Source organism: Pyxicephalus adspersus, chromosome 10 (assembly GCF_032062135.1).
Source record: "Pyxicephalus adspersus chromosome 10, UCB_Pads_2.0, whole genome shotgun sequence".
NCBI classification, from domain to species: Eukaryota; Metazoa; Chordata; class Amphibia; order Anura; family Pyxicephalidae; genus Pyxicephalus; species Pyxicephalus adspersus.
Window position 1 is genome coordinate 56,119,212 of NC_092867.1, and position 16,243 is coordinate 56,135,454.

A 16,243-nucleotide genomic window follows, 5' to 3' on the forward strand; every position below is an offset into this window, starting at 1 on the left:
TGGTGATAATAATGCATAGTAATAATAATAAATATAACATGGTGGTCGGATTGTTCTGATTGGAGTTGATTCCAAAACAGATTTTAAGTGCAGCTATTGCACACTTGCTCCAATGACAGGTGGCCTTTATCTTTAACAGGGCTCACGTAAATGCAGTTTTCTACTAAAGCCAGAAAACAGCTATACCAGCCGCCATTTTGTCCTGCTATGCTAGTAAGACAGGGACAGCTTAGAGCAGCTAATGGGGACGGAAAGTGCTTGTTAGGATACAAAATTGAAAGAAGCTAGGTTTGTTTAGGCAGTTATATTGTTGTTAAGGTGATTTGTACAGCAAAATCACTCAGGTACATACAATAGTTAAGAATGGTCATCACCAATAATGTTTCATGGAGGACCAATTACCTATACATATTAAATCCCTATTTCCTTCTTTTTAAGGAATCTGTTTGTGTTAGGACGAAACCCATGTGGTTACTTAGGGACAATGTTCTCATAAAATCCCGTGAGGAAGGTGTATGGCGAAACACGTCGAGAACATTAACCTGACCACTATCTGTTGAAAAAAATAGGGATTTAATATTCTTCTTCTTCCTTTATTACAACATCATTTTCATTCTGAACAACAGGACCATACAAAGCATAGAGACAATTTGTTTAAACTCTTTTACAGGTTTTACTTTACTGTTTTCTGTTGAATTTATATTGTTCATAAATTATACTGTTTATATTGACTATATTGTAACCATTGTCCCTTCAGTTCAACCTGCCTGGTTCTTCTGAGGGATCTCTGTGTAGAATCCGGAGGTGGAATACAGAGGACGGGGACATCTCTCTGGTGGGTTCCCGTTACTGGATCCATCTGTAGGAAACACACACACTGACTGAATACATTGTCTCTATGTGTTTATCAGATGATGGGGGATCTAGGTGGACCCTTCCGTAAAGTCTCCTTACCCGGTGATGTGAGGGTCTGGTGGTTCTCCATCATGACGTTCTTGTAGAGGTCCTTGTGTCCTTCTAAATACTCCCACTCCTCCATGGAGAAATAGTGACATCCTGACACCTTATAGGAACCTGACACACACAATGATACAGTCACCATCCAGACACATCCCATAAAAACTTCCCAGAATTCCCGGCCCCGGTCACCTCTCCCGTCAACAGCTCAAAGATTTTCTGGGTGATATCTAGGATCTTCTTTTTGTAGTTCTCTGATATTAACGAAGAAGGTGGGGGGACTATGTTTGGGTCCCCGCTCCTTTCACAGGTGTGGCTCTTGGGTGTCATGTGATTTCTCTGTGAGAAGTTTTATCATAATTATGATATTCAAAAAATGATAATTATTATAACATATTTTTCTGTACTTTTTCCTTCCAACATTGGACTTTTGAAGAGGACAGCTTAGAAAGGGAATAATGTGTTTAGTTAGAAGATCAGATAAGGTACTTGGTACCATTTTATCTGGCAGGCCCAGAGGTGCCAGAATATTTAACACTCAGTGCTATTGGCTACTGAGCCAAGAAACTGAAAATTTGGTCACAATTGTCCAAATATGTCATCCAAGTGCTCTCTTGTCCACCCTCAAGTGTCATGTTGGAGTTTTCACAACAAAAGGTGGAATTGTCAATCCAAAACAGATGACACTGTCTGCCATTAGTGTGGATGAATTACCATGTATTCAGATCAAACGGTCCTGGATTGGTGACTTGTTTCAGCCACATGTTCCTGATGCCAAGGAGTAATTACTTTACCACCACCAACTACAACTCAATACCGCCACCACAACTAGCAACAGCACAATTAACCAATCAAAACAATGGATAAAGACAAAACCGGTTGGGCCTGATTTATGCTGAAGAAGGTAGATTATCATGGGAGAACCTGAATGATCCAGCAAACCTGCTCATTTCCTAAAAAACCTCTGGAGGAACCTTGGTTGAGAAACGCTGATCTGGAAAGTTGGTGTGATTAAACAGAGCTGAATATTCGGTGTTGTTTAAATGGGCATAGTTCAACAGAGTCTATGAAAAATTTCCGCTGCTGTGGTTTTTCACAGTACCAACACAACTACCTGGGACAAACCAACTGCTGAAACAATAAACCCTTTGGTCAGGATTATGTAACATACAGGGTGCAGTCCCTAACTTTGCTGGTCAATGGGAGGGAAAAAAAAGCCTGCACCCGTGGGTAGTAAGTTAAGGTAAACCAATGCCCTGGCATTAGTGGAATTAAAATGCCTGGTGTTTCTCTCCATTGGGAGGAAAATTCCTGGTGTTTAACGTATCTGAGAAATCTCCTCTCCAGCCTATGCCATTTTAAACTTTTCCTCCAGCTGGATCTTCCGATGTTCTTCCAAGGACAACTTCTGTATAAAGCTCGTCTCACTTTCTCGGCACAAGAAAGGCTTCATAAATCTGCCTTCCCTTCAGTTTTGCAGTTTTAGTCTTGTAGTGTACTCTGATTTCACTGCACACAGTAAGCTTCTTACAAAGTGCATTAGAAACAGCAGCAAATCAGACAGAGGCCACCTAATGTCCTGGCTGGAGGACGTTCAGCATCATTTAGCCCTTCCTGGCCTGACTATCATTTGCCCACCCCCATCATTCATTTTATTTCAGTTTTCAATTACGTAGTATAGAATCACACGTGGGCTTTACCTAGGGTGGCCTGCATGCAAAAAAAATCTGCTTAGGAATGCCACCCAAATCCATATATATATATTTGATCCAGCCCACCACTTCAGGGCTGAAGTATGTTGAGAAGAGTACCTAGGAAGGCTACTTCAATGCTTTAAAAACCCGTGTACTGCACCCTGCTAGCTCCTTCCACCAACCATGACGTGCCCAGATTGCACAGAGACCACAAGGGGCGGAGGGACATGGATGTTTAGCTCCAGTCTCAAAGGGACTATAGAAGGGTAAGGAATCCTGTTGTGTTTTCAAGTTTTTATTTTGTTCTCTGACCCCCTTTGGCTGGTGTCCTTGTTGGAGAAATCTGACATCATTTCCTATCCTAACAGGAAGTGAGGGGAAAGTCTCCTTAATATAGACTGCAATAAAGCCTAACAGAGGCCCTACAAGTTTCCAGTCAAATAGAAACAAAAATATGCAGATAGGCTTTATTGAGAATGTTGATAAGTGTTCTCTACATTTGAGACTAAAGAGGACCACTTGTGTGGACTCTCAAACTTAATCTTAGCTTAAAGTCTCTTCCACATTCAACATGTTAATCTGGACAACCACCAGTGTGAATCCGCTTAGCAATGTCTGTGCTGCCAATGAAGGTTTTCCAAACGTTGCCCCACTTTGTCTCGTTACCACGTCTTTTTAGATCAAGAGAGACATTTTCAGTAAAACATTCTTTTAGAGACAAAGTGAAGCCTTTACTTGAGTTCTCTTATGGTTAAGCATTTCTGATGGGTGCCTAAAGAGCTCACCACGTTTGGGACAGGAATATGGCTTCTCCCCCGTGTGAGACCTTTGATGGACTACGAGGGTGAACTGCTGGATGAAAGACTTGCCGCATTCTATACATGCGTATAGTCTCATTTGGTTTCTCAAGTGCTCGTTGAGGGTAGGTTCCTTGACGAACACATCACAGGCAACTGGTCACTCACCCGTTGGAGCACTCCGTGTCTGGCGGGGTCTACTTTGTACACATAGCATTTGCTACACTCTGAACACAAATGCAGCTCCCTGTCCTTGTGCTCCTCCTGATGGAACAAGTAAGCCGCTCTCTTCCCACAAACCTGACATAATTTTGGCTTCACCCTAACGTGAAACTTCAGATGTTCAAGAAGCTGTGACCAATGCCTAAAATGCTTTCCGCATTCCAAACAGGTGTTTATCTTCGGTTTCAAGTGAGTCTTCTGATGTTGTACTAAGGACGCCTTCTGTATGAATCTCTTATCACACGTGCAGCAGGAGAAAGGCTTCTCGCCTGTGTGGGTCCTCTGGTGCACATGAAGGCGAAAACTTGTGTTAAAGGTCCGACTGCATTTTGTGCAAACAAATGGGCGCACATGCGTGTGAACCGATTCGTGGCGGAGAAGACGTGACTTGCTTTCACAGCTTTTTCCACATTTAAAACACACATACTGCTTCTTTATTCTCTTTTCTGGATGTTTTACCTGCCGGTGTTTAGAAAGACTGGATTTGTTAGTGAAACATTTTTCACACTTGGGACACTGTAACTTCTCCCTAGTACAATGTATGGGATGATTGATGGAATACGGGTGGTCAAGAGACCAACCCCTATACGCAGAAGGGTCGGATGACTGGTTTACATTGGGACATGATGAATGAAGATTTTGGGTGACAAGGTTCTCTTCTGCAGGATCAGATGTGATTTCATTATCTTCTACATCACTATCTCCTTTCCTGAACGTTTCATAACGATCACCTGGAGAATAAAGGAGATTGGTGAGTTATTTTAACAAAAATTTTATACACAGCTCCTGGGAAGGACACAGAAAACATTGACACCCAACTGAACCTAAAAGTTTTTTTTTGTGGTTAGCTTGGATAGAGAGAGTTATAACAATTGCTGGTCGTTTATGCTCTGTAGGACAACTATGTTGGACAATTAGGCTAGTCATAGGTGAGTTGACTAAAAACCATTTCTGAATTTAATGAACCAAAAGTGATGTAGAACTGAAAGAACATTTCTCAGTCAGGTTGGAAATTATTTCTTTTTAATAAAATCTTGAAGCACATAGGTTTACCTTTACTGCACTTTTCTGGTGTTGTGTTGGTCTTCAAAAATTGTGGTCCTGATGTTGTCTTTGTCATAATGCCATGAACAAAAGGCCCTCAGATAGAAGGTGGCAGATGGCAATATATCTAGCAAGGAATTTAAAGCATTCGCCAATTCGAACTGTAAGGTGAAAATTTATCCCATGGATTTCAGATAATTGCTACTTTGCCCCGTCTGTGTACAGTCCTCCAGTTGTAGACAATTAAGTCATCAGAAAACACAAGACCAACACACCAAAGGTTTAGGGGTCCCTGATTTTTTTCAACAGTCCAACCACAATCTGTTTCAGAGGTTTTAGGGTTTCCTCTTCACCAGGGCCAATGAGAATTTGGGACTCTTTTCCAGATTTAGTGATTATTATTACTCACCAGTACTAATCTCTGGAAAGATGTTTTCCTCCTTGACCAACCCATCAATTCTTACAAGCAACTCTTCCTCCTTCACTTCAACTTTAATGACATTTCCAACCTAAATAACAGAAACACACAGAGACACTTTAATTGTTAAAAGTCCTTTACGGGTCATAAGTGTTATTTTACCTGTTTTCGGTTTAATGAATATAATTATTTACCCTAGTCACACCTACCTGATAATTCCATGGGATCCCCTGATGGTCTGGTATGGAATCCCGGGAATTCAGAGGACGGGGACATCTCTCTTGTGGGTCTCCATTACTGGATCTATCTGTATGAAAACACACACACCGACTGAATACATTGTCTCTATGTGTTTATCAGATGATGGGGGATCTAGGTGGACCCTTCCGTAAAGTCTCCTCTTACCCGGTGATGTGAGGGTCTGGTGGTCCTCCATCATGACGTCCTCGTAGAGGTCCTTGTGTCCTTCTAAATACTCCCACTCCTCCATGGAGAAATAGACAGAGACATCCTGACACCTTATAGGAACCTGACACACACAATGATACAGTCACCATCCAGACACATCCCATAATAATCTCCCAGAATTCCCGGCACCGCTCACCTCTCCCGTCAGCAGCTCAGTAATCTTCTGGGTGACGTTTAGGATCTTCTTATTATTAATGTTCTCAGATATTAAGGAAGGAAATGAAGGCTCTATAGTAGGTGTCTTGTTCGGTCCCCAAAGGTGACTTTTGGGTGTCATGTAATTACCAGATTTCTTTCCTACAACAGTAAATTCCTATGTATAGAAAAAAAAAGGCACACTGGTCAGTGCTCAACCCAAACATTTTTTTAGGCTGGGTGGGAAGAAATTGTAGGCGATAAATTGCGACCCAACTCATCAGCAACCACCTGAAAACAGCCGGGTGGTTGCCGAAAATTGCCGGGTGGTGCACCCGGCCAAAAGAGGCGGGGGAGAACACTGCTGGTGTTCAACAGGCCTTTTATTACTATGCTAAAATTATAATTAAACAATAAAACTGGGAAGACACTATAAAACTCATAACCCTGAACTGTTCATTCAGAACTTGGTTTTAGGGAGTTGTCACAGTCTGACGTTTTTTATGAAAATAGATAATAGTGATGTCATGTGACCCACCATAATCCTCCTCACCTCTCCGGTCAGCAGGTAGATGATCTCCAGGGTGAGGTTTAATATTCTTTCAGTCATGTGACTCCGCTCCTTCTCCATCCTTAGTCAAATGGCTGACCGATTTTACCTTTAGTTGGGCTGTCTTAGCTGTTCACTAAAACATGAAAAAAAAAAAAACATCTATGAAAATAACGTCTAACTCATTTTTGTAAAAAAATGATAGCAATGGTAATTTGGGAGAAAGAGAAAAGAATGAGAATGGGAAAGTGAAGGGAGGCAGAGGGAGTTTGGTAAGGAAAAGATGGAGAGAAGGAAATAAAAGGGGACAGAAAGAAAGCAAAGAAAAAGGAGAAAAGGGGCGATAACGGGGGATAGAGGGTGTCACAGATTCCAAGGGATTGGTGCTTATCCCGTCTCACCCACTATGCACTCCTCTGCAGCAATCAGCAACAGCACTGCCCAGGAATCCTATCCTATCCGAGCCGCCCCCTTACCCCAGAGGACTAGAGTATTCTGCACGCATGCTCCATCTACTGGCAGAAGTGTGAACTCCACCTGAGATGCCTCTGCTCAAGCACTCCCTCTAGTGGTGGGTTCTGTTACCTGCTGGTCATGACGTCTTCTATAAAAGGAAGTGGCTGGCAACAGGATGTCGCCTGAACAAGCAGTTCTCGTGAGCCCTTCTTCAGGTTCCTGTATCTTTGGAGTTCTGTCTGACGATTCTTTGCCGCCTTGCCTCTGTCTGACTAGGTTTTTGCCTGTACCTTGGTCCTAACCTGTTAACAATTACAAGTGCAACTTGGCAACAGCCTGCAGCGCAACACCGTCATCTCTAGGGGGTATGGAGAAAACCAGGCTGTTGCTTAGACTCTGTGCCTCATACACGTCTCTACCTAGCAGGCTGGTGGCACGGGGGGTCCACCATTTCGCCCTGGGAAACACTGTCACCTATCTTGCTCTCCCCTGCTGCCTGCACCGACTATGCTCGGCTCACTTCCTGGTTCGGATCATGTGACTCCCAGTCAGCTGCTCCCTTACCTCAGAGGACTGGAGTGTTTCGCAGACGCGCTCCCCCTGTTGGTGGAGATGCGAACACCACCAACCTCTCATCTCCACAACTCCCTTTGGTGGTATTCGTTTGTCATTTGCAACCCCTATTTGATGTACAGCACTGCGTAATATGTTGACGCTATTTAAATCCTGTTTATTATTAATAATAATAATAATAATGCCAGCAGGTCACATAGCTCCCATCCATCACCTAACCCTCCCTATAAAAGGAAGGGCAACAGAAAGTTGCCTGAACAAGGAGTTCCGTTAGGCTCTATTCCGGTTCCTGCAGGCGTCTTCAGCTACTGATTCTCTGTGTACCAACTTTGGCCTTGATCTTTGACTACTCCTGCTTGCCGCCTGCCCTGACCTCGGGGTTATTTGACCTTGGTTCAATCTTACGTTCTTGAACCTCGCCTGATTCCTGTTTGTCAGCAGTCACCTGCCTCTGCGTGCATGGGGGCCGCAACCTGGCAGTTGCCCGCAGCACAACATCACCCCCTCTAGAGGCTGTGGTGAAGACAGGGCAGCTTCTTAGAATCTGTGCCACCTGAGCTAATGATACAGAGGGTACACCATCCTGCCCTGCGGCACCGTGACACTTCCATCATCAAATATCTTGAAGTCAAAAAGTTGTGGGGGGGGGGGGGGGGGACATTAGAGTGTCAGCTCCTCTGTACACAGACTGATGGGGGGGGCTGAGGGAGACATATAAAAATTGTTCCCAGTTCTTTATGCCATCGGTATCCAGTAACCTCAATAACTGTGTCAGTTTTTCACCTTCCCCCTATACTTTGTTCCAACTTGCCACAAAGAGAGCCCAGTGAGCCCCTCGGTATATTGGCTTCGTCTTTCCGTCTAGCGCTTTTCCAGGTTCCTCTTGGTGTCATCCAATCTTGCACTGTCTTCCTAAAATGTACAGATCTCACTGTGCATGCATGTGATTGAGCACATTTTGTTTTTACATTATAGAAAGCCCCCTGATGATGCATGCTGGATTTCGGGCATGCACAGAAGGAGCAGCCCACAGCCTCCTGGGATATGTAAAGCAAGTATTCCAAGAGTCTGCAGGTTTCCCCTTCAGTCTTTACTACCATGGCGGTGTGGCTGCTCATGCCCCGCTATCATCCATGCAGAAGACAAACAGGTGACAGATGGACAGGGAGTCACATGTGCTGGGCAGAACGCCCAAGAAAAAGGCTCTGGGGATAACTATGGTATTGAATGTTAGAGCCATGCAAGGACCCAGATTGCCTACCATGGGTACACCAGACCAGATGATTAGGTGTCCATGTACCCAGCCAGTACCCTGTACCACACCCAGTGCTATAGGTGTACAGGTAGTCCCAGGGTTAAGGACATCCGACATATGGACGTCTCCTCGATACGAACAGGGCTTCCCTGCTCGCTCGTATGCAGGATGGAGGCTTGATGGGGCGAGGTTTGCTTGACTTGCAGAAGACAAACTCTGCAGTTGTTTCTTTCTGCATATCAAAGTACAGTTTGCTCAGGAAATTAACGAATGTCTAGGCTCCATAAAGACTTTGTAATTAACTCACAGGGAGGATTTTATACTGACACCACGCTGCCTAATAATATGTTAAGACGAACATCTGTCCTAAGTGCATTTATTAAAATAATGTACATGTTCCGACTTACATACAAACTCAACTTAAGAACAAACCAACAGTCCCCATCTCGTATGTAACCCGGGGACTACCTGTACACCTCTCTGCCATAACAGTGAGATCCTCTCATAAGAATCCAAAGCCTTCAGTTCCTTGCAAGTCACTGACCTAGAACATGCATACAGATCAGGAGTTCTGCCATCAATGGCTGGCCTTGGGTCAACAACTAAGGGTGGCAGGCTGGGCTCTTAGCATAGGTTTTCTCATTTCTGGTGGTACAATAACAAGAAGAAGTTATTACCTGCTCACTAGCTCCTCCCTTTCCTTTCTAACAAAACTTCAACAAAATGGCCCTAAACACTGAGGACATCTTCAAGATTACACCTAATTATTTACATTTTAATATATGTCATAATTTTTTTTTTTTTTTTGAAAATCATCAAAGATTTAGTAAAAAAAAAAACTAAATCCTAAGAGCACCAATAAAATTAAACTAAAACCCTAAAAAGTACCGGTATACTACAACAAAATGGCATGGGACACTTCCTGCATAAACAGAGCACATGGTTGCCCTCTAGTGGTGGCACACACTTGGCAATACAGCTTGGATATCACCGTGGCAACCAGGAAACATCTAGAAGTCTGTGAAACGCAGGCCTGAGACGGAGATCGGACATGTGAGGCGTATTATAAAAATACCAATTAAATATCATAGTAACCACCTATTTTACTATATGAATATCTCACAATTTTAGGCTTTTTTTTTTAAATATGGCTATGTTCACATTGCCCGTGAGGTGCGTTTACAGCTTCCTCTTGCCTCTGGGGAGCGGATACATGTATGGGGGCAGAAGTGAGTGGTACCAGTACCACTTATTGTCGCCAGCTGTCAAATGTGCAGATGTTGGTTCTTTAAGACGGAAAAACTGGTGAGTTGTCCGTCAGCTGGGGCCGTGTGGGATTGCTCTATACTGAAACAGGTCCGGAGCTTCTTGGAGAAGAATAATGTGCATGGTGTGGTAAAAAGTTGATGTGGTTATATAGGAATCAGTGTTAAACCCAGACATTTTTTTAAGCTAGGTGAAAAGAAATGTTAGGTGGCTGGTAACCCCTGTATTGTGACCCAAGTCTTCAGTAACCACCCAAAAATACCCAGGTGGTTACTGAAATGTGCCGGGTGGTGCGCCCAGCTAAAAAGGGCTGGGGAGAACACTGGCGATGAATATTGGGTTTGGTCTGACTACGCACTGCATGCACTGCACGCATTTGCTGCAATCCTGGCACTGCTACCAGTCTACTTAATAACTAACAACATTGAGCCAATACCGAGAAATGCGAAGCAGCAGTGCCCCCAACAGTGCTGCTCAATCAAAGGGAAACATTTGCCCTTACGGGTCTTCAGCCTCCCACTTCAGCGTCAATGAGAGGAAAATGCCTTGGATTTATAGAGGAAATGGAGAAAAAAAATCCTAGTTTTGCTGAGGGGAAAATTATGCCATGTGTGATCGGTCAGTGGGTGTAAACTGCATGGCGTTATTGTTTAGCATTATTGGTAAGTTGAAAAAAAATTATTGCTTTGATGTCAGGGGGATTAAAAATGCCTGGCATGAAAAGGTGGCTGAGAGGTGTATAGAGGGACCTAAAAAATGTGCCAGGGGAGGAATAGGGACTAAAGTAGTGCCAGAACAAATCCTTCGATCTTCCATGTCCCTTGATCATCATCAACAGGTTACACATAACTTGTATATTCATACTTTGTGGGAAATATATATATACACATTTTTTATTTTTTTAAAAAAAAAGGTAAGGATATTTTTATGTTTTTATTTGTCTTCATGTTATCAAATATTGGCAGCAATGTAAGTAATCCAAGCAGCATCAGTGGTGGAAATAAGAGTTAAAGAGAAACTATAATTAAAAGTAAAACAAACAAAAAAAAAAAACACTTACCTTCAATCCTCGCAAGGCAGTCCGATCACTCAGGTCCCGCGTCGTCCCAGCTTCCATCCCGGAGCCGGCGCCACAATCTTTGTCTTTTCTTCTGGGTTCTTCATCCTACCCAACCTAGGCGTGGGATTGCGTGGTGTAGGAGGAAAAAAAAATTTGCGGATCTCATTGCACATGTGTGAGATCGGCAATTTTTTTTCTTTGAGCAAAAAGGCTCCTTCTGTGCATACCCGAGATGCTCGAGCATGTGCAGGAGCTCCACGGGGCAAAGTCCTCTCCCCGTTTCACTGTCTGTATTCGTCTGTCATTTGCAACCCCTATTTAATGTACAGCGCTGCGTAATATGTTGGCGCTATAAAAATCCTCTTTATTAATAATAATAATAATAATAATAATAAAATAATATTTTACCAACAATCCAGATCATTTGCTGATATTCATGGCCATACCTAGAAGACATAATGTAATATCTGACTTATGATGTGCTTTATTCTTGGCACCTTTCAAATTCACACTTTTAATGTCGTTCAGGATTTCCAGGTTTCTGATGCCATGTAACGAGACTTCCTTCCAGGAGATTGTTCCTTTATGGCCTCCAAAAAAAGGTGACATTCTCATGTAGCTGGAACTTTACAATTATTAGTCCTCATCAAGGGAACATAACACTATTTAGGTTTGTAATGGCCCTGGCAGTGGAAAGTTCAAAATTCTTTGGCTTTCCCCTACCAAAATCTTGAGTCCTATCCTACGGGACCTCATCTACATGGAGCTGTTGGTTACATACAGGACGTTCTATAAAAGAAGCTTCAGAGAGAGATACATGCCTGAAGTTTGGACCTTAAACTGGTACTCTAACAAAGTCACTTTCATGGAGCTTCACTATGTAGACCACATCGAGGCAGACTGGTCTTGGAGCCAACAGAGACATTTTCGAGGAACTAGGCAACATGGGGTTAACTCGTAAAGTTAGATTACAGAATACAATTTTTGGAGCCATAATTCCCATTTCATGGGTAGGTGTAAAGGTTAAGGCTAATGGTTTATTGGTTCCTTAAATAGGGCCATCAAGCCATACCCAGAAGCCATTTTGGGAAGGCTTGTAAGAAAAAAGAATTTCCTTCCCACTGATGGTCTGGAAAATGAGGTGGCACAAAGGGGTTTCTCTTTTAGACTATTACATTAGTTTGTCGTCCATGAATCCTTTCATGTGCAACAAGCTGTCCTCTCTGTGCAAAGCATTTTCCACACACAGAACACGAATAGGGCTTCTCTCCCGAGTGAATTCTACGATGCTCCACCAAAGTCGACCTCTGCGTAAAGCACTTTCCACATTCAGGACACGCGAATGGTCGCTCACCGGTGTGGATAAGATGATGCCTGTCCAAGTCTGACTTCTGCACAAAGCATTTCCCACATTCTGGACAGGAATAAGGCTTCTCCCCTCTGTGCCTTCTCTGATGGTGAACAAGAGTAGCCTTCACAGAAAATCTTTTTTCACATTCTGAACAGGAATATGGCTTCTCCCCAGTATGTGTTCTCCGATGTTTGAGAAGATCTGAGTTGTGTCTGAAGCATTTACCACACTCTGAACATGAATACTGCTTCTTCTGGCTATGGGACCTCTGATGTTGGAAAAGGCAAGCTTTTGTCATGAAACATTTACCACACTCGGCACAGGAATAGGGCTTCTCTGCTGTGTGAGTTCTTCGGTGTTGGACGAGACAAAATTTCTTAGCAAAGCTTTTACCACACTCTGAGCAAGTAAAAGGTCTCTCGCCTCTGTGGGCTCTTTCGTGTACTACAAGGTCCGGCTTGTAAACAAAACATTTTCCACACTCTGAACATGAAAAAGGCTTTTCACGAGAGTGAGACCTCTGGTGCTTTACCAGACTTGACTTCCAAGTAAAAAATTTACCGCACTCAGGACACTGAACCTTTTTGGGGAATCTGCCAGATGTATAATGAGCTGTGGTCTTGTCAGAATTCAGAAAAGTCCCCCCATTGGTGGAAGGACTAGATATTGGATGGCTTATGGGGGTTTCTTCTGGGGAATCTGCTGAGTTGTCATGTATTTCATCGTCTGCAGGGTAAAGGGAATGTCTCTTCTTATTATACCTTGTGTATCGCCCATCTGTAGGGAATCAAAATAGAGTAAAAGTTGAAGAAGAACACGTCTAATGCCTAATGAACGAGAAGGTAGTCTAATAGTGTCTGATGGCTCCTGACTTCTCTAGTGGGCACATACTGACCCCCCCCCATTACTGCCTCACTACTGACAGAGGAGGGGTAGAAGAAGAGATTGTTGTAGTGACTTCTGGATTTAATTCCCACCTGTGCTAATCTCTACAGCAATTCCATCATCTTCAATCTTCATGCATCCTATTTCAGCCTCTTCAACTTTGACATTCTTCAATAATGTGTCCTCAGGAGCTGTGAATAAAGATGCTCTGAGTTTATTTATCACATGTTCTACCCTCTGACACTATCTCGAAGTGAAAGTACCTCAAAAACCCCTCCACCTCATTATCGCAAAGATAATATCATCCACACGTAAGCAGTACAGCCAGTGACAATGACGTGATGAGTGGAGCCAAGCCTAATTGATGCTAATGACTCGTAATCCCTCCCTCCCCAACTGTGCCCTATTACTGTCTATAGACAGAGGAGGGGAAGAAGAGATCGTTGTAGTGACTGAATAAGGAGAATATAGGACTTTTTTTGATTTAGTGTTTATTATTCACCTGTGCTGATCTCTGGAGGGATTTCATCTTCCCGTCTTGAATCATCATCACCCCTCACATATGAATATTCATCATCCCCTGGTTCAGCTTTAACAATAGTAAGAATTTTATCCTGAATAACACAAAACAACACATGAAATGTAAAGATAACATACCAAAAACATAACATAATGTTATTAGTACAAAAAAAAAACACTAACAGTAATTTTGGCAGAGCCACCCACAGGCAGACAGATAAACAGGTAAAAGTCTGAATGTTTGGAAGATGAGCTTCAGGAGACATATTACCACGGGAGAAAATGAAAAAGAACCCTCAGAAATTCATTGTAACTTACCGGAATTTGCGGTCATGTGTTGCCTTTTCTGGACCGGTGATCCAAAGTAGCTTTACTGGGTCCAGCTGATCGGATGTCTGACCCATTCTAGATGCTGAGGACCCCTATAATTGGCCAGTATGGAAGCCCCTACATGGGCATACTGAACAGCAGACCCTCCTACACTACCAAGCAAAAGAAAGAAAACCGGGCATCCAGTATGTCAGTTGACCACAGATTCGGGTAGCTTTTAGCTGATTTTTTAAATAAAACCTTTAAAATTGTTAAAGGTGGTGGCAAGGGTTTTCTTGGTTTGTACAGGTAGAGTTATTTTAAGTGTTAAGGTATGTGTTAAGTTTTTTTTTATATCTTGGCTTATTGTGGGGCAGGGTTGGAATCCCTGTTACAATTGTATTATTGATCTTTGTTGGTATGAGTGACATTGAGGCGGGAAGTAAGAAGTTCCTTCATATGAGAACAATACAATCAAACCCATGTAACAATTCCCTGAAATTTTAGTTTTTAAGTTTTTTTTATAAAAGTCTCCACACTGGTCATATCTCCTGTTTTAGTGTCAACCATGGCTGGAATAAAAAATTCGGGGATAACTGCCCAACAATAATACATGGCTGATGTTCTATTTTATCACAAGGGGTAAAGCATAAGTTCTACTTTCACAAGCCAAAACCTTCTCTTACCTGACCATCCAGAGGGATCTCCTGATGTTGCTGTGTGAAACCCCGGGAATACAGAGGACGGGGACATTTCTTTGCTGTATTTCTGGATCCATCTCCTTCTCTTACCTGACCATCCTGAGGGATCTCCTGATGTTGCTGTGTGAAACCCCGGGAATACAGAGGACGGGGACATTTCTTTGCTGTATTTCTGGATCCATCTATAGAAAACACATATACATTGTGTCACCTGCACACAAGGCAAAACTGGTTGGTTTTTGACTACATATATTTAATCTGTGTACCAAATCCCTTCAATAAAGCATTTAAAAAGTGCATCCATCCTCACTTATGAATTTACATGACCACGTCATCTTCCTGTCCTAAAAGAACCAAAAAGATTCTTTAAATGATGCGGGAAAGGGTGACTCTAGTACACTGTGATCATTTAATAAAAGGTATTTATGACCAGTAACTAATATGTTATATATATAAATTATTTTGATGACAGGCTTCCTGCCTTTTCCCTTAAACTACTTTTTCTAGCTAGAAATTGTAGGCTGAAGACCTTAAGTGCTGTGAACTGTTTGCTGTGAACAGACAACATGTGGTCAAAGGAACTCTCCATGCGGGTGAAACAAGCCATCCTTAAGCTGCAAAAACAGAAAAACCCCATCCGAGAAATTGCTACAATATTAGGAGAGGCAAAATCTACAGTTTGGTACATCATGAGAAAGAAACAAAGCACTGGTGAACTCAGCAACACCAAAAGACCTGGACGTCCATGGAAGGCAACAGTGGTAGATGATCGCAGAATCATTTCCATGGTGAAGAAAAACCCCTTCACAACAGCCAACCAAGTGACCAACACTCTCCAGGAAGTAGGCGTATCGATATCCAAGTCCACCATAAAGAGAAGTCTGCATGAAAGTAAATACAGAGGGTGCACTGCAAGGTGCAAGCCACTCATAAGCCTCAAGAATAGAAAGGCTAGATTGGACTTTGCTCAAAAACATCTAAAAAAGCCAGTACAGTTGTGGAGAAAACATTCTTTGGACAGATGAAACCAAGATCAACCTTTACCAGAATGATTGCAAGAAAAAAGTATGGAGAAGGCGTGGAATAGCTCATGATCCAAAGCATAGCACATCATCTGTAAAACATGGCGGAGGCAGTGTGATGGCTTGGGCGTGCATGGCTGCCATGGCACTGGGACACTAGTGTTTATCCATGATGTGACACAGAAGCAGCTGAATGAATTCTGAGGTGTTCAGAGACATACTGTCTGCTCAAATCCAGCTAAATGCAGTCACAATGATTGGGAGGCATTTCATAATACAGATGGACAATGACCCAAAACATACAGCCAAAGCAACCCAGGAGTTTATTAAAGCAAAGAAGTGGAATATTCTTGAATGGCCAAGTCAGTCAGCTGATCTGAACCCAATTGAGCATGCATTTCACTTGTTGAAGACTAAACTTCGAACAGAAAGGCCCACAAACAGCAACTGAAAGCCTCTGCAGTAAAGGCCTGGCAGAGCATTATAAAGGAGGAAACCTAGCATCTGGTGATGTCCATGAGTTCAAGACTACAGGCTGTCATTGCCAGCAAAGGGTTTTCA

General features: G+C 42.8%; 1 protein-coding gene across 3 annotated transcripts; it reads right to left on the reverse strand.

The window, feature by feature from the left end:
• Positions 1 to 649: 649 nt before the first annotated feature.
• LOC140339047 (gastrula zinc finger protein XlCGF66.1-like) lies at positions 650 to 9,226 on the reverse strand. 3 transcript variants are annotated; one of them, XM_072423576.1, is made up of 7 exons: positions 9,114 to 9,226; positions 6,274 to 6,421; positions 5,737 to 5,913; positions 5,538 to 5,661; positions 5,342 to 5,439; positions 5,124 to 5,223; positions 650 to 4,401 (listed from the first exon to the last, which is right to left on the reverse strand). In XM_072423576.1, the coding sequence occupies exons 2-7, from the start codon at positions 6,364 to 6,366 to the stop codon at positions 3,557 to 3,559; spliced, it is 1,437 nt and encodes a 478-aa protein (XP_072279677.1). In that variant the 5' UTR covers positions 6,367 to 6,421; positions 9,114 to 9,226; the 3' UTR covers positions 650 to 3,556. The 3 variants fall into 3 exon arrangements, with proteins under 3 accessions (XP_072279677.1, XP_072279676.1, XP_072279678.1); XM_072423575.1 differs by lacking the exon at positions 9,114 to 9,226 and adding an exon at positions 6,871 to 7,406; XM_072423577.1 differs by lacking the exon at positions 9,114 to 9,226 and adding an exon at positions 6,871 to 7,388 and having other exon boundaries at positions 6,289 to 6,421.
• Between the last annotated feature and the right edge of the window lie 7,017 nt (positions 9,227 to 16,243).